A 21906-nucleotide genomic window follows, 5' to 3' on the forward strand; every position below is an offset into this window, starting at 1 on the left:
GGTGGCACCCTGCCCCGGCACACGCGTCCTATAAAACGGGGCAGGGCGGCTCGCTGGATCTGCGCGGGACTGTGCTGGTGAAAAAAAAAAAAAAAAAAGGCTGCATTAAATCAACATAGCTGTGATTTTTGACACGAGCCTTTGGAGCATTAATTTTTTTGGTTCAATGTCTGTTAAAAAAAAAGAAGATATTTTCGATAGTGCTACAGTAGTCTATAATGGTTGTTCAGTTTTGAGAAATCATGTGGATTCCAAAGTGCAATGTTCAACTGTTCAAAAGGCAGAGACAAACTAGGTAATAATCTGCATATTACAGCACATTTTCACGACTTTTCCCCCATCTACACACTTGACATTCCTCCTACCAAGTTGCCTCCTGGAGAGCCCATTCTACTAATGAAGGTTTCATACAATAGTCATATAATAAGGGCTTCAGATAATCGTTGTGGCACTGTATTTATGGTGTCTTGATTGTTATGAAAGATTATTTTGAGGTTTTGGGAATGTTTGGGAATATACTGAAAATGTGTAAAAAGAGTGTGCATTACTCAGGCCAGGATTATACTATTTCATGACCACAAGAAATTATTATTTAGTATTCATGCATGTGCTTTAATACCAAGCAACCACAGTGCTGCCAGTTTGAATGAATGAAAGTGAAGTGATTGTCATTATGAAACACTGAAAGCACACGGTGACACAACGAAATGTGTCCTCTGTATTTAACCATCACCCTTGGTGAGCAGTGGGCAGCCATGACAGGCGCCCGAGGAGCAGTGTGTGGGGACGGTGCTTTGCTCAGTGGCACTTCGGCTGCTCGGGATTTGAACCGGCAACCTGATTACAGGGCCGCTTCCTTAACCGCTAGGCCACCACTGCCCCTCCTGGATGTTATCTCACACTTCATTAGAACTGGGGCATGAACAACCCAGGGTAACGCAGTGCTGAGCAGGGGAGAACGGTTCCTCTTTCTGAGCCCTGGTTCCTCTCAAGGCTTGCGCAATATAGGGGTCTTGAGCTCTGTTCTAATGTGAGGTGACGTACTAGCGTAAAAAGTGTCGTACGAAAAAAAAAAAAAAAAAAACGGCCGATCGATCGATTGTCAAGAGTTTGCCATATTCTGATTCAGCCTAAGCCATTTTTAGACGCCCTACCCATCACTTCCAGCGCTGCAAACAAGGACAGGAGGGACATCAAAGCGTGTTTGTTATAAACCTTTGATCTTGACCTCTATTCTTTCAATCAAATATGAATGGCTGGTGCACAAGACTATCTGGCACTTAAAAATATTAGACTTCATCCAGGGCTGTCAGCCAAAAAGCAGCTCAGCTCTGAGTCTAACCTTTCTTTCAGAGCAGATCCCATTTGAGCGTTTCATCTGCAGCATCCTCTATAGTGTTAGGCCTCAGAATCCCACTTTACTATCCCTAATAATAATGTATATTATATTTTATATGTATTATAAAAGTTTAGCAAATGTGTTCAAAACCTTTTCCCTTGTAAATAAGTAGTGATTATTATTACATTTGACAACTACAACACAAAATACAGACGAGGCTTGTGACTGAGCACATACGTGTGTGCAGCTTTCCACGGCTCCTGGTAATGGATCCAGATTCTGTGTATTGGAAAGACTGAATCTTTCTCCTCCTTCTTGGGATGGTGGTAGCCTAGTGGGTAAGACACTCGCCTATGAACCAGAAGGCCCAGGTTCAAATCCACTTACTACCATTGTGTCCCTGAGCAAGACACTTAACCCTAAATTGCTCCAGGGAGACTGTCCCTGTAAATACTGATTGTTAGTCGCCCTGGATAAGGGTGTCTGATAAATGCTGCAAATGTAAATGTTTTTTTTCCATCGGCTGTTTAGGCAACACGGACATGGAATTAGGCATTATTCCACGTTATTCCATGTGGGTGTTATTCCAGTCGCACTTGTCTTGGTGTGGTACAGTAATTTGGACCGCAAATATTTGCATCTCACATTTAGCAATTGGGTGGCTACAACAGATGACAGGTCTGGCTCGGAAACAAGCTGTTCTTCAGCTGAGCCAAGAAAAGCACCGTACAGCGGGGAAAACAATGTACTCTTATTCACAGCAAAATATTACATGTGTGACAGTGTCTCTGAAACCGCATTTTGTTTACTGGACCAGCAGTGACAGCGCAGTCCCCCGGGTCCTCAACAGGGCAGCCCTGTTGGACGCACTTCTACGTCTGAATATGACAAACTAACACGACTGATGTTGTTATGTAATATCCGTGGTTTTTACGAGGGATCATTCAGAGACAATGCAACCAAACGCAGCTTGTCTTTACGCTCTGGGGCAGACTCGATAGATGTGGAAGGATTCGGACACCGTACTAGTACGGATTAATTCTGTCCTGACTAGTCCCTTAAGTGTCGAGTGGGTCCTGAGAAAACACTTGTGCACCCCGCTGGTGCAGCTGTCAATCTTTATTATGTTGCGACACCTGATCGCTTGGCTGAGGCGCTCCAAAACATAACTGTATAAAACCCGGGACTTGTGTTTATACTTATTTCCCTTCGGCAATGTGTTGAATGTCAAAACAAGTCACGACCACACTTCGATCCGGACGAGAACGCAAACCTGAATGTGTTTCCCCTTCAGGGGTCTGGTCCTCTGTGCAACTTCACCATCTGTGCTTCGTACGGCGAGCCTTTTTCTGCAACGCAGACATCATTTGTCACTGGCACTCACCTGCTCAAGATGACCTGACTTTGATGACACACAAAGCACAGCGATGATGAATTAGTGCAAATTATGAATCAATGTCACAATAAGGTCATTGATTCAGCCTGGCTCCTCGTGGAACAAAGGAGGAACTCTTATTGTGACGGACCTGAACAGTTTGCTTTTCCACGGCCCTGGCTGCGCGTGTTGAAAGGCGGTGGCTTTTATATGGCGACTGGGCGCAGACAGGCTTGTGCCTCGCGTCTTCGGGTGTCAGCTGGTTTTCATCTCGCATACAAGCACGTTGTGTGCGTGCTGTATGCACACATGAGAAATAACATGTTCTCCCCACCCCACCTGCTCCAGTGGACAGTAAACAGTGGCCGAATGAACTCATGATGACCCCACCCACACTGCGCAGGCGCCACCTGCTGGCTCGCTAGAGCAAAGTTTGCAAATTATTTATTCAAGAATAAATGTAAATGTTTTAGCTGATTTTTTTTTAGATTAGAAACCAGTTCAAACATCTGAAAGACTACCGGGAAATGGCTGCTTAGAAGTGGAGCATCTATTGCATCAACATTTGAGTTTTATTGTTCTTTTTCTGGTGGAAAAGCAAGGAAATTTCCGAATAATCATTGAACGGTATCGAATATTAAAAGGAGCCATATTAATTGCAGTAATTGGTGTATATCGGTGGGGGGAAAAAAAGGAAAGCGGGGTTTACACCATCTAGCGGCTAATAGTAGAAGAGGTTCGACATGAAAAGGAAAATTCCTGACGCGCAGTCACTTCATCTTTCTCTACAAATCCTTTTTAGACCCAGGCACGTATTTCAGTGAATTAAAACGCTGCTCAAGCGACGGCGCAGTTATGGCTGAATAATGTCCAAAGACGGTTCATTATCCTGAAAAGTACAAGCGACTCCCTGTATCCAGTCAGGAAGTGTCTTGACGTTGCTCTGAACGTTACTCTGACGTTGCTCTGAACGTTGCTTTGACGTTGCTCTGAACGTTACTCTGACGTTGCTCTGAACGTTACTCTGACGTTGTTCACTTCTACTCCACGCAGTGTGTTGTCTGTGCAGGGACGCGGTATGGAGGAGCGGCCCAGGGTGGTCGTGCTGGGAGCGGGGCTGGCCGGGATCGCGGCCGCCACCAGGCTGCGGGAAGCGGGCTTCCAGCGCGTCTTCGTGGTCGAGGCGGCGGAGGAGGCCGGAGGAAGGGTGGCCAGAGCCGGCGTGGGTGAGTCCGTATCGAACGGCGTTTGGTGGGAATAAACCTTCACACGGCACCTAGACAGCGACACACAGAGAGATGGGCGACACTGAGATATGCACATTCAATTAAATCGCTATTTAATCTCAAAGGGACATGAGTTAATTCTTAGTAATTATTGAGTTATTAAACAAAAAACAAATGGACTTAGCACTGAACACACAGAAGCAATTGGTGTTAAAAGGGGGGATGGGGACTACAATTATTATTTTGTTAATTAAAAAATGTTTTAGAATCAAATTTGCTGTCATAAGCAAATAAAAGTAACACACAAGTTAGATCAAAATGTGGTTTTTGTTTTGTTTTTTGTTGTACTGTAAAGTTGGTAAAGTGTCACTAATGCCCATATGATTCTCACCCTTTGATAGATATAGATATAAAGGTCTTGCTGTCTTTGCTGAGATGCTTTCTCAGCTTGTTTCATTGTAAACTTTCACTTCCTCACCGATTTTCTCTACTTCAACTCACAAGCTCTTGACCTATTTTTACCTTTCAGTTCAGGGTCATTCATGGACTGCATATATATATTCAGACCCTTTTTATCAGCAAAATAATGACTGAAAGATGCTTTGATTAAATATAAAAGGTATTTTGTAATCATCATGCTTGACTCTTCAAAAGAAGTGGCATTAAAAACTGAAAATAGTAACAGACAAAAGAATGCTTGGTAATATGGTGTATTTTGAGACGGTATAAATTATATGCAAAACAGCATACAGTATACTTTATATACGAGACAGTATACAGTATAATTATACAGTACAGGCCAAAAGTTTGGACACACCTTCTCATTCAATGTGTTTTCTTTATTTTCATGACCATTTACGTTGGTAGATTCTCACTGAAGGCATCAAAACTATGAATGAACACATGTGGAGTTATGTACTTAACAAAAAAAGTTTCTTTGCTCTGATTACTGCTTTGTACACTCTTGGCATTCTCTCGATGAGCTTCAAGAGGTCGTCACCTGAAATGCTTTTCCAACAGTCTTGAAGGAGTTCCCAGAGGTGTTTAGGCCCCTTTGCTTTCACTCTGCGGTCCAGCTCACCCCAAACCATCTCGATTGGGTTCAGGTCCGGTGACTGTGGAGGCCAGTTCATCTGCCGCAGCACTCCATCACTCTTCATAGTTTTGATGGCTTCAGTGAGAATCTACCAATGTAAATGGTGATGAAAATAAAGGAAACACAATGAATGAGAAACAGTCCAAACTTTTGGCCTTATACGCGAGACCGAATACAGTACACTTTATATGCGAGACAGTATACGTTATGGCAAGACAAGGTACAGATGGGCTTAGAACAATAGGTGGGGGTGGCAGTTCGAAGAGACCCTAAGAGACCCACTAGGTGTAGGCATGACTGTCGTGCTTGATATCTATTAAGAATACTTACTATTTACTGACTGACACAATGCATTCATGGTTTTATCAGGGAAGTCTTGGGTTGACACTGGGGCCCAGTTCATCCATGGAGCATCAGATGCCAACCCGGTGTACTCTCTCCTCAAACAACACAACTTGCTGAGTGAGCTGGTGACAGAGGAAGGCAGCGAGCTCTTCTTAAATGACAAGGGAAGCAAGGTTGACACGGAGTTCGCTAATCGTATGTATGAGGCAGGAGAAGAAATTATTTGGAGGAAACATGAAGGACTCATTGGGAAAAGCCTAGGAGAGCATTTTGCAGAGGAATCTCAGCAACTTATACAGAAATGGGGATCCCCTGAAGAAGAACAACATAAAATACTGAGTATCTTGCATCTGGTTGGTAAAAATGTGGCGGCTGACGTAGGAGTGTCTGACCTCAGAGCAGTGTCCCTCAACTCTTGGCAGTACTTCTGCAACATGGGAGATGATCTTAATGTTGAAGGGTACTTTCATTTTGCAGTTCTAGACATCAAACTCTTATGAACACCTTTCCCATCACTAAACTGCCACCGATGCTTGTCCCGCAGGAAAATGTTCATGCTGAAAGACAAGCTTCTGGAGGATTTACCTAAAGACCGTTTGCTGCTGAACAGGCCTGTGAGTAAAGTTTACTGGGAAGGTTCCTTCCGGAATGAGGAAGGGCATCAGTTCCCAGTGTGTCTCCTGTGTGAAAATGGGGAGCAGATTCTGGCAGATCATGTAGTGGTCACCGTCTCCGTAGGTAAGTGTGTAGATTTGAATTCGGCTACGTTTCTGATGACCACCACCAAGTTTAATGAATGTTCAATCATTATGTGTTAATGATTTGGGAGTTCTGATTCCATTTACGGTATTAATCAGTCAGTAGTTACAGGGACAGTGATTGCAGTGTGGATTTATATCAGGGAGCATTTTTTCGTGTAGATTTACTGTTGCAGGATTGCACACCTCTGAGAGACATAAGCAACATAAATCACAACTGTGGCGCGAACTCACCTCAATAACCCAGTCTGCCAGATTCAGCAGCCAAGCTCTTTCTGTGTGATGTTTCCACAGGGTACTTGAAAACAGCAGCATCTACCTTCTTTGACCCCCCACTCCCGCAGGAGAAGCTGGAGGCTGTGGAGAAACTTGGCTTTGGTTGTTTAAACAAGATCTTTCTAGAGTACGAAGAGGCTTTTTGGGAAAGTGACATTAGCTCCATCAGTCTTGTATGGGAGGGGGAGACTCCAGCCGATTTGTCCAGCAGCACAACTCGGTGGATAAAAAGCTTGCAGCATTTCACCGTCATGCGACCAAAGGAAACGTAAGAAGGCGCGCAGACGCCATAAGAAATGTGTGCAAACAAACAGCGCCTTCCAATAATGTGATTTACAGAAAATGCAGGTTATATTATTATACACTGATATTGTAATTCATGTTGTATATTGTAGCTTATTGTATGTATTGTGTTTCAAGGTTTGGTAATGTACTGATTGGCTGGTGTTCAGGGAATGTGGCAGAGCATGTTGAGACTTTGACAGAGCAAGAACTCGCTTGTGTCATCACAGAGAACTTCAGGAAATTCACTGGTGAGAATTAGTGTGGTACATCAAGAGTAGGTATATGCTTTGAACAGGCAGTAAAGTTTTTTTTTTTGCATTCTATTCATGGCCCTTGTGAATTCACAATGCTTAATTAAGCGTACAGTTAATTGCATATTATTATATGTAGACATGAACCATTTTTCCAAAATATATATTTATTTTCAATAACAGCTCTAATAACAGTCCATAATGCCAATTACATGTTAGCGGATCAATTAACAAGACTGCGCCTACTACTTCTGTTTTCTCAGGCAACCCTAGTATTCCTGTTCCCAAGAGGGTCTTGCGCACCCAGTGGCAGAGTAAGAAGTTTATCCAGGGGACTTACACATACATCCCACCTGGCATAGATGCCAAGATAATGGACAAGTTGGCCGAACCGCTGTCAAGCAGTAAGAAGCCCTCAGTGGTAAATGAATTTCAGATTTTTAACACATCCCTCCTGGTATTTTGTATTGTTGCAATCACAGCAATTAACTTTAAGTCAGTCAACCCCTCTTGACATCCTTGAATATAGGCGAGAGCAGCAAGAGCTTTGAGACAACTATTTTGCAATTCACTGTGTGTCCAGCAGACACCGCCATGTTGTGGTAAAATGTATAGTCATGGATATTTATAAAAAAAAACATGTCTTTCTCTCAGGATCTACAGGTGCTGTTTGCAGGAGAAGGAACAATAAAGGAGCTATATGGCACAGTCCAAGGAGCCCTGCTGTCCGGACACAGGGAGGCCGAGAGGTTGGCGCAGCATTATGGAAGAGCCGTGTCCACAACAGCAGCCTGTTCACTTCCAGATCAGGAGAACTGACAAATCTCACAGTATCAGAATCTTATGAATTAATACATCAATCAATCAATCAATCAATCAGGGTGTGAACCAGAACCAGGTTCTAATCCCATTTACTACCATTGTGTCCCTGAGCAAGACACTTAACCCTAAGTTGCTCCAGGGGGACTGTCCCTGTAACTACTGATTGTAAGTTGCTCTGGATAAGGGCGTCTAATAAATGCTGTAAATGTAAATCAGTCAATCATTAATTGCATGTTGATTCAAATTGACGAATCAATGTTTATGGTAATTGTATTTTAATTAGAACAGGTTACAAGTATGGAAACCTGAATTGATATGATTAATTAAAAAAATTGTGGTATTCCTTCATTGCTTTTGTGTTATTGGCTTCATTTTAAAACGCCTTATATTGCTTGGGTCATAGTTCCGGGAGGAACTAATGTTCGCTTTATGTGTTTCCAAACGGACCGCTCCAGCGACGCACCAGTACACGTGACCTTCGTGCTCAGATATGTATGTGCTATTTACCAGCCTGCTTTATGACCGTTGTCTTTAAGTGAGGTTTATAGATCTAAACAGAATGTGGACGGCAAACGTATCATTACTCAGGTGAATGTTTTTATTTACTTGTAAAAAATACAGCCAGACGTGCACATACAGGCTCGGGTTGAATTCTGTGGCTCTTGGCAGGTGTTTACACCGGACGCTGTTACGGGGACGGGCCGCTCACCACACCTCGGCCGTCCAGCTGAATTCGAACCGGGCGTCGATCGGCCGGTGCAACAGAGCCAAGTACGAGCGCCTCTACCCGCTCTTACTGGTTCGGCCCGACGGCTCCACCGTCAACGTCCGATACAAGGAGCCGAAAAAGATTCTCACGGTAATGTCGGTCCCGCCGGGCCGTCGGCTGCGCTGCGAGTGCGAGTCGCTGTTCTAACGGAACGTGTCCGGTTTCAGATGCCCGTGGACATCGCCACGCTCTCCGAGGAGGAAAGAAGAGCGAGGTCACGGAAAAGGGACCCAAAGAAGGGCGCTGCGCAGCACGAAAAGGACGAATTTGAGGATGACTTTAAAGTGGACGACTACAGCAAGTTCTGGAAGGGGGGATGATGAGGATGATGTGACGCTTCATGCTGTGGTTTTGTTAGATTTGTCGTTTCACGTCGACCAGTAACGTAAGACACGTGGTCACGCTCGTTGTATGAATGGTCATTTTTCCATGTGTTAATATAGTCTTTTAAACATCACGAATAAACTCTGCAGCAGGGATTGTCTTGGTTTTCATGATCATAACTGCTTGTGACTGTAAAATAATTTGCACAGCGGTGGTTCACTTGGATTGAAGTGCAGCTCGCATTTACATTTACAGCATTTATCAGACGCCCTTACCCAGAGCGTCTTACTTGGGAACCTGGGTCTTCTGGTTCAAAGGCGAGTGTTTTACCCCCTAGGCTGGTACCACTTTTTTGTGCAATTCAATTAAAACTATTTATACATGATTAGGTACATTCTTAAGTCTCACGTACGACACGTAACACGATATATATTGTGTACATCTTGCGATATTCTGCAGTTCACAGGTCTGTCATGTTGTGTGATTTCACCCAATTAAAAGTGGCCGGCTGTACAGCGCCATCTACAGGAGTGGAGGTTGTTTCATCTCTGCTGATCACCACTAAAGAAAACGCGCGGCAGCGCCACCCGGTGGACAAAATTTGTAAACAAAATAGTCGATATTTGACGTCCCTGCATCGATACAAAATCACCATATAAAATATCGCGGTATTTTGCTGTAGCGATTTTTTTTCTAACACCCCTACTGATAACCATATTATCATTGACAGAGGTCTGTGTAACCTTCAATATCTTTACCGTATAACTAGCCTTTAACTAATTTGATTGCTTTGTCGATGTGATACACAGCACACAGTGCACACAATGAAAGGCACCTGGGACCAGTGTGGGAGATGTGAACCCGCAACACTTCGATTACTAGTTTACGTCCTTACATGCCAAGCCGACACTGTCCCATAATTCACAGTATACAGTACAGGTCAAAAGTTTGGACACACCTCATTTTATGTGTTTTCTTTATTTTCATGACCATTTACGTTGGTAGATTCTCACTGAAGGCATCAAAACTATGAATGAACACATGTGGAGTTATGTACTTAACAAAAAGTGGAGACCTGACCTCCACAGTCACCGGACCTGAACCCAGTCGAGATGGTTTTGGGGTGAGCTGGACCGCAGAGTGAAGGCAAAGGGGCCAACAAGTGCTAAACACCTCTGGGAACTCCTTCAAGACTGTTGGAAAAGCATTTCAGGTGACGACCTCTTGAAGCTCATCGAGAGAATGCCAAGAGTGTACAAAGCAGTAACCAGAGCAAAGAAACTAGAATATAAAACATGTTTTCAGTTATTTCACCTTTTTTTGTTAAGTACATAACTCCACATGTGTTCATTCATAGTTTTGATGCCTTCAGTGAGAATCTACCAATGCAAATGGTCATGAAAATAAAGAAAACACAAACTTTTGGCCTGCACTGTATGCATCTGTTAAGGAGTTGCAGTCAAAGCATTACATACACACCACATGTACAGTATGAGAATTACGCAGGTGGCAGAATGATGTATCACACACATCTTTATTTCATGATAACATGTCCAGTGTTTCTTGTATTTGAGGTCAACACCATTCACCTGAAGAAAGACAGAAAAGGCCTGTTTTTAAGGTTATGAATGCATTTGTGCGCAATAATTTCTGAAAAGTGCAGGTACAGGATGATAACGCATGCATTTCCTGCATCCAATGCACCCAACACCACATTCTCATGCCTGACCGTCAGCGTGGTGTGCATCTGGTCACTCTGATTCTGTACTAAGGAGGGAGTGATACCAGTGACATCTGTGGTTGGCCTATATAGGAAATTTCTAGTCTATCCTTTTTTTTCAGGTACAAATGCAGTATTCTAATCAAATACAGCACCTCTCGTTTTATTTTTTAGCAAAATCAAATGCTGTCATTTTTTTGTCATCCTATGTTGTCATTTGCTCTCTTTGCTTACAGACTCGTCCCATGCAAAAAAGTTCCATAGTGTTAGGAAGCTACTTCTGTAGTTCCTTCTGTTCTTATATCATCAGCAGATTCCCGTCCTCAGGTGTGTCCACTGGACATGAATGTAGACCAGCAAGAACACAAATGGTTTCAAGATGTTGTCCCCAAGGCAAGCCAGCCAGAACATCTAGTTAATTGACTTGGCTGTTTGTTGGTAGCATACCTCGTATGGCTGGAATGAAATGAATGTGACCAAAGGCCCTGGAACCTTGAGCCAACATCTGAAACATCTTGTTGGCTGTCTGGTTTCATTTCGGGGATTAGGATTTCTTATCTCAGGCTGAAATTTCCAAACTGACATTACAATAAAATATCAATTGCCTAGATATTCAGAATGTTAACACAGCTGAATAGAGCACTGCATTGTAATAATTTTTTTTTACTATTGTGTGGTTTAGAAAAAACATTATAATGAGTAAGAGAAACAGCTCAAAATCAGCTTTGCAAAATCATTGTAAAAGTCAAAATGATCATTTATTCTAAATGTTATAAATAATTACATTGTAATAATGTGAGGCAGAATGTATAGAAAACCCAAATATACTCCTTTTGACAAGTATACCAGTTGGTCTGACCATTTTTAAATCTCCAGTTTGCGATTGACGTAATCCTGTACAAATTTCTTGCAGGTGCGCATAGAGCATCCCTAGTGTAAAACGGCTCCTGTACAGATTCAGCTGAAGTGTAAAGATGACATTCGGCAAGGCAACTTAGCCCACTGCATTATGGGATCTGAGGTTTGATTGTTATCGGCGCTTCATATCGCATAGCAGCATTTACATGAGTTTTGCCATGCTTACAGTACTCAATTATTGGCTGACAAAGCTGTAATTCCAATATGGGACCCGAAAATCACCCATATTTTGGGATGTCCTGGACAATTCGGGACGGCTGGCAACCCTACCCGTAAGAAAGATTCAATGAGGTTCATTAAATAAAATGTATTATGTGGACCATGATCCTGATTAGGAGTAAGTGGTAAAGTGGTACCGTTAGTGAGTGAATAGACTATTTGGAAAATTAACTTGAATTTTGTCCAAAAACCTGAATGCAGCGGCTAAGAATCAAATCTGGCTCGACTTCTTGGAAGGCAGCTATATTTACCACTTTTCAAAGGACACCTGGCATAAAGCCTTTGTGCGTTGCAATCGAGAAATGGGCTTCTCGCTTTATATCACCGCCATTCATCTTGGGTTTCAAATCCGTGGCTCTTTTGCACGTGGCCCAGTCTTCTAACCAAATATGTCGGCTAAACGCATGGTTTGGTATGCATATTATACGTAACTAATAAGGTGCATCTGAACAATTTCGATAACAGTTTGACTAATCATTGACAAGCCTTGTGTGTTAGCTTCAAAGTTCACACACTTTTCTGTAGCGCTCTTAAAAATGACAACACCGACCCCGGTAACAGGTTCTCCCGCGCCTGGGAACAATGGGACAATCACTTTGGAAGCTGCTGATATTGCAGTGGTTGTGGTTTATTTCATCTTTGTTTTGGGTGTCGGAATATGGGTAAGGCTTTACTTTAATGTAGATCATTTGCAAATATTACGGTGTATATTTTCCCATCCGTCGTGCGTGTTAAATGTATTTTAACGACTCTGCTGTCTTTAGTCCTCCGTCAAAGCAAACCGCGGGACAGTAGGAGGATACTTTTTGGCTGGCCGATCCATGACTTGGTGGCCTGTGAGTATTTTGATTATTCAGCAGCAAAATGTCCCCCTTTGCCTACAGTTATATGACAATCAAGTTGATGAGCATCGACAGCACAATATAAAAACAGTATGTAAGAACTATTTCGTTTTATCTGTATAATTGAACATTTCGTACCAAATTTAGTTTCCAGCTGATTTAATATTTGCATCGTGGCCTTAATATATATATTAAACTGGAACTCAGCAGCATGGTACTAATTTTGCTTTCTTCTCTCCCAGATTGGCGCCTCGCTTATGTCCAGCAATGTGGGCAGTGGCTTGTTCATTGGATTAGCCGGCACAGGAGCAGCAGGGGGCATCGCCGTGGGGGGCTTCGAATGGAATGTAAGCTGAACCTGTCAGACAATGAAAAGCATCGATAATGCTGATTTAACAATAAGAAAGGTCACGGCACCTAAATTCCACAAAGACCTGACCTATTGCCACATCTCATGTGCGTATGTGTTTAGCAGCTTTTAGCCCTTCATCAGAGGTCAACATCGCGATACGTGTCAATATCTGGCTGTCACCTTACTGTCACTGGTGTGTTTAGAATGGGTCCATAACTAGGTTTCGAGAACTGTCCATTGATGAATGGACTGAATTGTTTGGAGCGTTTTGCAGGCTGCTTGGGTTCTCGTTGCCCTTGGCTGGATCTTTGTCCCGGTCTACATTTCAGCTGGGGTGGTCACCATGCCAGAGTACCTGAGGAAGAGGTTTGGTGGCCAGCGTATAAGAATCTACATGAGTGTCCTCTCGCTAATTCTCTACATATTTACCAAGATCTCTGTGAGGCATTAACCACGCTTGTCAACTCACACCCCGAAAAAACAAAAGCTTACAGTAAAGTTTGTGTTATTTGCTGTGCACCGTGCAGACAGACATTTTCTCCGGAGCTCTGTTTATCCAAGTCTCCCTGGGCTGGGACCTCTACCTGTCAACTATTTTCCTGTTAGTGGTGACGGCAGTCTACACCATTGCCGGTGAGGAGCAAGAAAGAGAAGTTCTAATCATTCTATTTATTCTACCCATCGCTTGCCACTGTCATTGTGGCCGTCTTGATGCGTACAAATTTGTCTACATTTAATCGACGTAACAAATACGTTTGGTTGCAGGCGGATTGACCGCTGTGATCTACACGGACGCCTTACAGACTGTCATCATGGTAATTGGAGCATTTGTTCTCATGTTTATAGGTATAAATCCTACTCCTTTTTTTAATTCTTTCAATTTCATGGCTGTTTTTGTCTGTTTCTATAATCAGTTCAAGCTGGAATTATTTAGTGCACGTACCTGAGAAATCCTTTAAATGCCTTTGGCCCTGTTCTCCTGTGCTAGCCTTTGACGAAGTGGGCTGGTACGAGGGACTGATGGACCAGTATATGGCGGCATCTCCTGCCCTCACTGTGCCCAACACCACATGCCACCTGCCAAGGCCAGATGCCTTCCACATCTTCAGGGACCCGCTGAGCGGAGATCTGCCCTGGCCAGGGCTCCTGTTTGGCCTGACAGTGCTCGCCACCTGGGTGTGGTGCACAGACCAGGTCATCAGTGCACCTGCTCCGACAGTCACTGTGTTTTACTCAAGGAAATGATTCTGTCCAACGAACACACAGAATAATAATTAGCTGTGGGGGTGTTAAACTAATTATTTGTCATCCACCCTGAGTAGTAAAAAAAAAACTCTTTTGTTGGGCAATAACTGAATCTGAATTTTTGCATTGGCCTCATTTAAATAAAATTCAGACACTACATTTATTTGAATTTAACTAATCTTTTTCCTCTGTAGGTTATAGTTCAGAGATCTCTCTCGGCTAAAAACCTGTCCCATGCAAAAGGTGGTTCGGTGCTGGGAGGTTACCTGAAGATCCTTCCAATGTTCTTCGTGGTCATGCCTGGCATGATCAGCCGAGCCCTTTTTCCCGGTGTGTACCAAGGGCCGTCTTGCCTAATACAATGACACAGACTTTTGTGTCATTCTTTTGACAACTGAGTCAGAATGTCAAACTGCTTTCAAGTTGTTAACCTCAAGCGAAACACAATACATAGAATGTGGCCAAGGGGGTGAATGAAAGGCGGTATTTGCCACCCTAATTCCTTAAACCGGACTGGGTGGGTCTCACTTTTGCTGATCCTTATCTCTGTGTGTCTGCCCTGTTCAGATGAAGTGGGCTGTGTGGACCCTGCTGAGTGTCAGCGCATCTGTGGAGTCACCGTGGGCTGTTCCAATATTGCCTACCCAAAACTAGTGGTGGAACTCATGCCAGTTGGTGAGGCAGCTTCCACCAACAAAGTGTGGATAATATATGATTCCAAAACATGTCATAAGCCACAGCACGGATGTGTTAGGCTTTTTTATTATATTTATATTAAAAAAAAAGGTTATTTCACTGGCAACTGGGCTTGTTATGGAACCTTGACAACATTTTGCCCTTCAATTCCAGAGGGCTTTCTCAAGTCTTGGGTGGGTCTCACAAGTCTTTAGAAACTTTACTTTAGAAAGTCCTCTGGAATGGAAGGGCAAAACATTGTCAAGGTTCCATAACAAGTCCAGTTGCCAGTGAAATAACCTTTTTTCAAGATAACCAAGACCTGGATGACTGAGAACCTTCACAAATAGTCACATTTTGTAACTATAATTTACATTCGGGCCAACGTAACGCAGCCCCCCAACTCTTTCTGTCCCTTTTAGGAATGCGAGGGTTAATGATTGCAGTTATGATGGCTGCTCTCATGTCCTCTCTCACCTCCATCTTCAATAGCAGCAGCACCCTGTTCACCATGGACATCTGGCAGCGCTTGCGTCTGCAGGCCTCTGAACGGGAGCTCATGGTGGTAGGCAGGTGGGGCAGTAAAATAAATGGTGTGTTGGTTATAGACTGGTGGCCCATCTGGACAAAGAATCCCACAAGTATTGTGTAATTTAAAACCAAAAACCAGACACATTACCGACCCCAATATTAATCCATGCATCGCTCGCTAAACAAAAAACGTTTCATGGAGAATAATAGTGTAAAATATAATTTTTATATAATATAAATTATTTTATTGTTTATTGTTCTAATTCCATTTGCATCTCCTTCAAGGCTTGTCTGAGAAGATTCTACATCATTTCTGTGTATTCAAATGGAGTCGTGAGATATGTGTTGGTGGAACGTGTTATACCGACATGTGTTTCTCTCCTCTGTCTCAGGGTTTTTATCTTACTGCTAGTGGTTCTCAGTATCTTATGGATCCCAGTTATCAAGATGGCCAACAGTGGGCAGCTATTTGATTACATACAGGCCATCACCAGTTTCCTGGCTCCGCCCATCACAACAGTCTTTATTTTGGCCATTTTCTGGAAACGTGTAAATGAGCAGGTACCCTTTGCCATGCTAATCATAAATTATTCTGAGAGTGAAGTTATTGTCATTGTGAAACACTGCAGCACAGCATACGGTGACACAACAAAATGTGTCCTCTGCTTTTAACCATCACCATTGGTGAGCAGTGGGCATCCAGGAAATGGCATTAATGACAGTAGTTTTTTCCTCCAAACTTTTTGCTTTCAATATATTCATCTATTTTTTAACATTAAATATATTCAAAACATGTGTGCTACTCTACTTTCAGTTTATCTAAGTGGTGATATCTGTTATTTAGTTATTAGTCTATTTATAAGACTATTTCTCATCAGTGCACGACATCCAGAAGTCAAGACTAACTTCAGTCTAATTAAATGGGGCATATAATTACATACAGTTGAGGGAAGAAGTGACATCCCTGTGGCATGATGTGCTCAGTAAAAAACATATAATTATTTGCATGGCATTTATTTAAGCAGCCTGTGCTTGTTTATTGTTGTGATCACATTTTGTGACCAATTTGTGCAGAATTCCATTCCATATTTTAATTCCATATAAGGGTTCACTTGCTTCTTATTGTAACAGTATATGTAAAATATGTGTACACATTTTAAAAAGACAATTGCATCGGTGTATTACTCATATGATGCATGTGATGTTAATACTTATTTTACCAGAGTCTACAGTATTTATATCTTTACATGGGTGATGCATGTATGCATGTCTGGTGTTTGTGTGCGCGCATGTGCGTGTGTGCAGGGAGCATTCTGGGGGCTGATGGTAGGCCTGGCAGTGGGCACTGTCAGGATGGCAATGGAGTTTGCGTATGGGACTCCGTCCTGCGGAGAGGAGGACCTGCGCCCAGCCCTGATTAAAGACGTGCATTATCTGTACTTTGCCCTCATCCTCCTGGCCATCACCGCTCTGGTGGTCACCGCTGTCAGCCTTTGCTCTCCTCCCATTGCTGACCAGCATGTAAGCGCGTTGCACACACTGCTCATGGTATGCATAAGAGAACAATGTTTACTTTGGATGAAGGCCTGTTGGTCATGTGACAGTCACAGCAGTTGGTCCAAGACTCTGTGAACACACTCGTCATTATTTTTTAAAAGAGAACCACAAGACTCGCAATCAGCAGTTTACAGCATTATTGCACCCCAGAACCCTACGGCGAACGAGTAGAAAAGGGAATTTGATCAAAAACAAGTTGCTTCCTCATTTCATAGCTGGTGCGTCTGACGTGGTGGACGAGACGCAGCAAGGAGCCACGCGTGGACCTGGACGATGCGTGGGCCACTTCGTGTGAGAAAAGCACGGGCCCGGTGGCAGAGACGAGCCGGTGGAAGAGAGCGGCCATGTGGCTGTGTGGGCTCTCCGAGACGGCCAGCGTCCAGCTCGGTCGGGAGGAACAGCAGGCCCTGGAGAGGAAGCTGACGGATGTAGAAGAAGAGCCCATGTGGCGCAGCGTCTGTAACATCAATGCCATTATTTTACTGACGGCCAATGTCTTCCTGTGGGGCTACTTTGCCTGATGAAATGAGACTCTTTATTCCCACGTTCTGCTAATAAAACGATCCCCGTGTGGGGTTTGTATGAAGTATTACTGATTTGTGTTGAACCGTGTCATGATTACAGTGCACATTCGTCCTGCTGTAAAACGAGGACAATTCGGCTCCGTTCCAGGACTCCACGTCGCGTTTTACACATTAACCCGACCGCGCGGCGGGTAGGCGTGCGCCGGTCCCACGCTACAGCCCCGCCGAGCCCGACTTCCCAGTCGAGCCGGAGCCGCGGAGCGCAGCGACAGCCAGACGACGTACCCCGCGCAGGGCAACGCGCCGCCGCCGCATATGGAAACCCAGGTCACCGCCAAGGCGCTTCTCGACCACGCGAGCACCCTGAACCTGCACACGGGCAACCTGGTCAACCGGAGTCACCTGAAGAAGAAATGTCCCGCGTCGACGAGTGAGGAGGTGAGCGGGGTCGCGACCCCGTCGCCGGTAACCCTGGGATACGCCGTTAGCCGCTAACGCTAACGTAACGTCGCCGGTGTGACGGCGCGCTTAGCACGCTGGCTAGCTGCCTAGCTGCTCCTACCCCGACCTGCGTAGTGGTTCAGGCGGTGGAGGTGCGAAATACACGGCTGTCCCGCCGCGGCCAAGTAGCCGAAGGTCCTGCATGTCTATCGGTTTGGACGGTGTCACCAGTGCCATGTCACCGTAACCGCGGTGGCCTGTTTGCATGTAGGTGCAGGTAGCCAGGGGTCCTTTTTCTGCCACAGTGAGGCAAAAGACAGGACAGATATGTCTACTTCACTCCAAATACGCAGCAACATAGTTAAAGTGAGCGCAGTGTTGTTCTTAAATCTTAAACCGCAGCGCCTTGGAGATGCTGTTTGGTTCTTTAATTACGTCGTTAATTACTTTGCGCTCCCCCAGTCTCCTGGACTCTGTGCTTTTCAAATGCCACTCACATGTCACTAAAACTGTCTGTCAGCATCGGTCATTCGGTCGCCTTAACAGCGTTTTAAAATGACGTCACACCATGTAAGGAGTGTACAGTGTTTTAAATTGCATTAATTAACCGACTTTTAACTAATGTCACTCCGCAGCTTCAGGACTGCATTCGAGCCACGCTGGTCAAATGGCTCGGTACTTTACCCCCGACCCTGGAAACGGTGAGGCATCCTTTACTCGGACATTCACTCATTCAGAAGTGATGTTACTGTGCAAGCGTCACTGTCACTGGCTGTCATGCAGATGCATGCAGAAACTGTGGCTTGAGTTTATAACACACAAGTGCAAAATACATGTCATTGTCACTTCTCAAGTAATTTTAAGGTGCATTGTGAGGCATATAGCTAAGATGGATTTAAATAATAAACAAAAGTAGTACACATAATATGTACAAATTTCATATACAAAAATAACATGCAACAATCATATAATATACAATAATTATAAGTCTACCCCATGAAACTGAGATGCTATACACATTGGTAGCATTGTGTGGTTGATTTTTATGAATTGCATTAGCAGGGTACAGTAAATCTGCCACTGTGCAGAAACAAGATGGGAATTTGAGTCGCTCAGTCATTTAAGTGTGTTGTAAGAAGCTCTGTGGAAGTTCATGAAATTACAAAGTGCAAGTGGACGGTCCACAACTTCACTGTGGGGAAAATGAAGCACCTGCTCGTTGGTTGGCCACAAAAGAATTTGTCCCCTGAGATCAAAGGAACTGTCATAAAAATCGTTCATGGAGGGTTGGCTGCAAACGGTCCCGCATGTGCCTCTGCTGCAGGTCTGGAGTGGCTTTGGTCCCTCTCTCTTTTCTGCTGGTGTCAGCTAATCTGCTTCAGCATGCTCACTGAGTACAGAGAGGGTCTTACACACACACAAAGCCAGAGCTTACTGGGGTGCTGCTCTCACACTGTCCCCAACATAAGATAGTGGGGTCAAAGGTATTTTATTTAGCAACACACACTAATCTGTGGTCTCAATTTTTCTTTCTTTGTCAAGGAGCTCCCAAAGACCCTTGACTGCAGCATCCCTGAAGCGACAGAGGCCATCACCCCTGAGGAACGAGAGGAGCTGAAGGTTTCAGGTCAGTTGGTGTGTAGTCATCATCTATCCAGTAGTGTGCTATTGCATCGATACAGGGACATCGAATACCATAATTTCTGTATACAAATTTAGTCCAAATTCAGTTGTTTTGGCGCAATTATTAACGTAATGTGATCCACACAGATCGTACACAGCATCTTGTAAATCGGCTCTGTTTTTACATTTTCAGTAAAATGTAGAATATCTCAATATGTACAGAATCATGAGATCCTTGCCACTATCCAGCCACCCTTCCAGGCTCGTCCAAGTTACTCACTCAAGAAGGACAAATTACATTGTCTTAACATGATTTCCATTCTTATACTCTTAGAATCATATTTAGAGCATATGCATCTTTTAAAATTATGGTTCTCTTACATAACCCTTGATTTTTATAGTTAAGCTCTTTGTTGGTGAGTCAGAATGTTCTTCAATCAAAAATGCGGTTGACATGGGTGAGTAATACCATATTTAAACTAATTTTAATTCATATCATTTTATTTATAGTAGACATGATCATAATTTACTTGACATTTTGTCATTTCCTCTTCAGCTTGCATCTCACTGGGAGTCTCTCAGCTGGATTCAGTCATAGTTGCACCTCCACCTCTTCCCGACGGAGAGAGCCAGACTCTGGAGCACTTGCAGCCTTTATGGGAAGAGCTAGAAGCATTGGTGCAAAGTAGCAAGATTGCTGCAATCGGGACCTCAGATCTGGACAAGACGCTCCTTGAACAGCTCTACAATTGGGCGCGGGTATTTCATTTTATCTTTATTCACTTGGTTGATGTTATGTACAGTTTAGGAGGAGATTAAAATGTCAGTTTTTAAAACTTTGCATCTATTTTAAGAATTTAAACAAAATACCTCATAAAGAGGTATTTTGTCACTCTTTGCATGAGTGACTTCTCTATTCTGATTGTTCTGTCCTAAAATTATATTATACACTCGTAGTTTGGGTAAAGTTCTCCTAGTGAAGTAATCAATATAATCAATAAATATTCTTAAGCACTATTGGGTAAAACTTTGTTAGGCGTGTAAATCAGAATTTATTTAAATGTAGAAAAATGGATAATGAAAATTCATAAACTTTCCTTTTTTTCTGTTCAGGTAAAGCCCAGCAGTAACCAAGTGAATCTTGCCTCCTGTTGTGTGATGCCTCCAGATCTAACAGCATTTGCGAAAGAGTTTGACATACAGCTTCTTACACATAATGACCCCAAAGGTTATCTAAATTAAATGCATTTTTCTTCTATTCTTGTATTTTCTAACGTGAAAAATGTGTTAGCTCTGTCATAAAAAAAAATTCTACATGGAGAGAGAGACTCACATTGTACAGATCATTTTATTCCACAAGCACATATTAAATACGATTCATTTTCTTTTTTTTTTTTTTTTTTTGTCCAGAGCTCATTTCTACTGCAGCGTTTCAGCAGGCGGTTCAGGAGAGCACTCAGGACTTGCAGGTTGTGGACTGGCAGCTGGAGTGGGTCCTGCGATACTCCATCATTGTTAAAAGCAGAGGAATTATAAAGTCAAAGGGGTATCTGGTTCATGCCAAGAGGACCTGCCTTTAACACTCAAAATGCATGTGTGTGATGAGATTATTTCCCCGGCCATGTCTCATGGTTTTCTGCAGTGAAAGCTTTGTTGCATTGATCGTTTTTAGCATTTTGTTCATTTTAATGCAGATCTTTCCCATTCTGTCTATCATAGTTCATGTCAGGTGTCTGTCTAGCCAAGTGCCTGTTCATTGTGTAATGAATTGATTTTTCTCAGCAAAATTTGCTTTTTTTTTTTATCCAAATATCTGAGCATTGCATAAGTGATTTAAGTCTGTTTTGGAAGCTCACTGAGCAACATGGTCAGAAACATTCTGGGGCTTCATGTTTCACCCAATTTTAAATGTAATTTAATTGTTTTAACAATTTTTTTAAAAAGTAATTACATCATGTTTTATTGTACTGAGATACATTTGCATGGAATGTCCATTGATGATAAAAACATGGAAGTTCTTCCTGTCACAGGTTGGTTGTGTCTGGCCAATATATTTTGTTATTTCTTCATAATGGCTGCAATTCCATCTTGGGTCCAACCAGTTGAAGATTGATATTTTCTTATGGTGTAAATGTTGTTGCCATTTTGAATATTACATATTTTATGTATATGGTGAATTAATTTGGGTTTAAATCAGAAGTCCTGTAATCCATAAATATTCTGTACATGGGCTATGAATTTGTGAATATAAAAAATACAACACCTTTCATCTACAGATATGTTATGTTTTCATATGAATTTTATCATATTATTGTATATTATAATGCGACGGTGAAGCGTCACGTGCTTTAGATTTAGAAGATCGGGGTTAGTAGTAAATGGCAGGGGCTCAG

At 43.0% G+C, this 21906-nt stretch overlaps 4 protein-coding genes across 8 annotated transcripts; all 4 read left to right on the forward strand.

Annotated features, from left to right (window-relative positions):
- The first annotated feature begins 3443 nt into the window (after positions 1-3443).
- Positions 3444-8121, forward strand: paox1 (polyamine oxidase (exo-N4-amino) 1). 2 transcript variants are annotated; one of them, XM_029000750.1, is made up of 8 exons: positions 3444-3522; positions 3784-3940; positions 5406-5841; positions 5926-6119; positions 6434-6683; positions 6836-6948; positions 7215-7372; positions 7606-8121. In XM_029000750.1, exons 2-8 carry the CDS (start codon positions 3793-3795, stop codon positions 7768-7770), a joined length of 1464 nt encoding a protein of 487 aa, XP_028856583.1. In that variant the 5' UTR covers positions 3444-3522; positions 3784-3792; the 3' UTR covers positions 7771-8121. The 2 variants fall into 2 exon arrangements, with proteins under 2 accessions (XP_028856583.1, XP_028856582.1); XM_029000749.1 differs by lacking the exon at positions 3444-3522 and having other exon boundaries at positions 3623-3940.
- Positions 8122-8208: 87 nt separating this feature from the next.
- mrpl55 (mitochondrial ribosomal protein L55) lies at positions 8209-9021 on the forward strand. Its single transcript, XM_029000751.1, has 3 exons — positions 8209-8361; positions 8443-8632; positions 8710-9021. Exons 1-3 carry the CDS (start codon positions 8333-8335, stop codon positions 8860-8862), a joined length of 372 nt encoding a protein of 123 aa, XP_028856584.1. The 5' UTR covers positions 8209-8332; the 3' UTR covers positions 8863-9021.
- A 1186-nt stretch (positions 9022-10207) lies between these two features.
- slc5a9 (solute carrier family 5 member 9) lies at positions 10208-17514 on the forward strand. Of its 4 annotated transcripts, none has more exons than XM_029000317.1 (13): positions 10208-12385; positions 12488-12559; positions 12808-12912; positions 13192-13356; positions 13445-13550; positions 13683-13763; positions 13906-14111; positions 14357-14492; positions 14730-14837; positions 15260-15410; positions 15761-15929; positions 16674-16889; positions 17141-17514. In XM_029000317.1, exons 1-13 carry the CDS (start codon positions 12260-12262, stop codon positions 17444-17446), a joined length of 1947 nt encoding a protein of 648 aa, XP_028856150.1. In that variant the 5' UTR covers positions 10208-12259; the 3' UTR covers positions 17447-17514. The 4 variants fall into 4 exon arrangements, with proteins under 4 accessions (XP_028856150.1, XP_028856151.1, XP_028856152.1 ...); XM_029000318.1 differs by lacking the exon at positions 12488-12559 and adding an exon at positions 12608-12655 and having other exon boundaries at positions 17141-17446; XM_029000319.1 differs by having other exon boundaries at positions 12245-12385; positions 13683-13732.
- Positions 17515-17591: 77 nt separating this feature from the next.
- gclm (glutamate-cysteine ligase, modifier subunit) lies at positions 17592-21788 on the forward strand. Its single transcript, XM_029000321.1, has 7 exons — positions 17592-17887; positions 18526-18591; positions 19433-19517; positions 19915-19971; positions 20070-20272; positions 20627-20741; positions 20924-21788. Exons 1-7 carry the CDS (start codon positions 17765-17767, stop codon positions 21091-21093), a joined length of 819 nt encoding a protein of 272 aa, XP_028856154.1. The 5' UTR covers positions 17592-17764; the 3' UTR covers positions 21094-21788.
- The last annotated feature ends 118 nt before the right edge of the window (positions 21789-21906 follow it).

This window comes from Denticeps clupeoides, chromosome 13 (genome assembly GCF_900700375.1).
Source record: "Denticeps clupeoides chromosome 13, fDenClu1.1, whole genome shotgun sequence".
Classification (NCBI taxonomy): Eukaryota; Metazoa; Chordata; class Actinopteri; order Clupeiformes; family Denticipitidae; genus Denticeps; species Denticeps clupeoides.

Coding starts and splice junctions, on each gene's coding strand:
- paox1 (XM_029000750.1), top strand. CDS start 3,793: ATGGAGGAGCGGCCCAGGGTGGTCGTGCTGGGAGCGGGGCTGGCCGGG. Junction 3,941..5,405: donor GGTGGCCAGAGCCGGCGTGG/GTGAGTCCGTAT, acceptor TGGTTTTATCAG/GGAAGTCTTGGGTTGACACT. Junction 6,684..6,835: donor GTCATGCGACCAAAGGAAAC/GTAAGAAGGCGC, acceptor TTGTGTTTCAAG/GTTTGGTAATGTACTGATTG.
- gclm (XM_029000321.1), top strand. CDS start 17,765: ATGGAAACCCAGGTCACCGCCAAGGCGCTTCTCGACCACGCGAGCACC. Junction 18,592..19,432: donor TACCCCCGACCCTGGAAACG/GTGAGGCATCCT, acceptor TTCTTTGTCAAG/GAGCTCCCAAAGACCCTTGA. Junction 20,742..20,923: donor TACACATAATGACCCCAAAG/GTTATCTAAATT, acceptor TTTTTTGTCCAG/AGCTCATTTCTACTGCAGCG.
- slc5a9 (XM_029000317.1), top strand. CDS start 12,260: ATGACAACACCGACCCCGGTAACAGGTTCTCCCGCGCCTGGGAACAAT. Junction 13,357..13,444: donor ACATATTTACCAAGATCTCT/GTGAGGCATTAA, acceptor TGCACCGTGCAG/ACAGACATTTTCTCCGGAGC. Junction 14,112..14,356: donor GGGTGTGGTGCACAGACCAG/GTCATCAGTGCA, acceptor TTTCCTCTGTAG/GTTATAGTTCAGAGATCTCT.
- mrpl55 (XM_029000751.1), top strand. CDS start 8,333: ATGTGGACGGCAAACGTATCATTACTCAG. Junction 8,362..8,442: donor GCAAACGTATCATTACTCAG/GTGAATGTTTTT, acceptor GGCTCTTGGCAG/GTGTTTACACCGGACGCTGT. Junction 8,633..8,709: donor AGCCGAAAAAGATTCTCACG/GTAATGTCGGTC, acceptor GTCCGGTTTCAG/ATGCCCGTGGACATCGCCAC.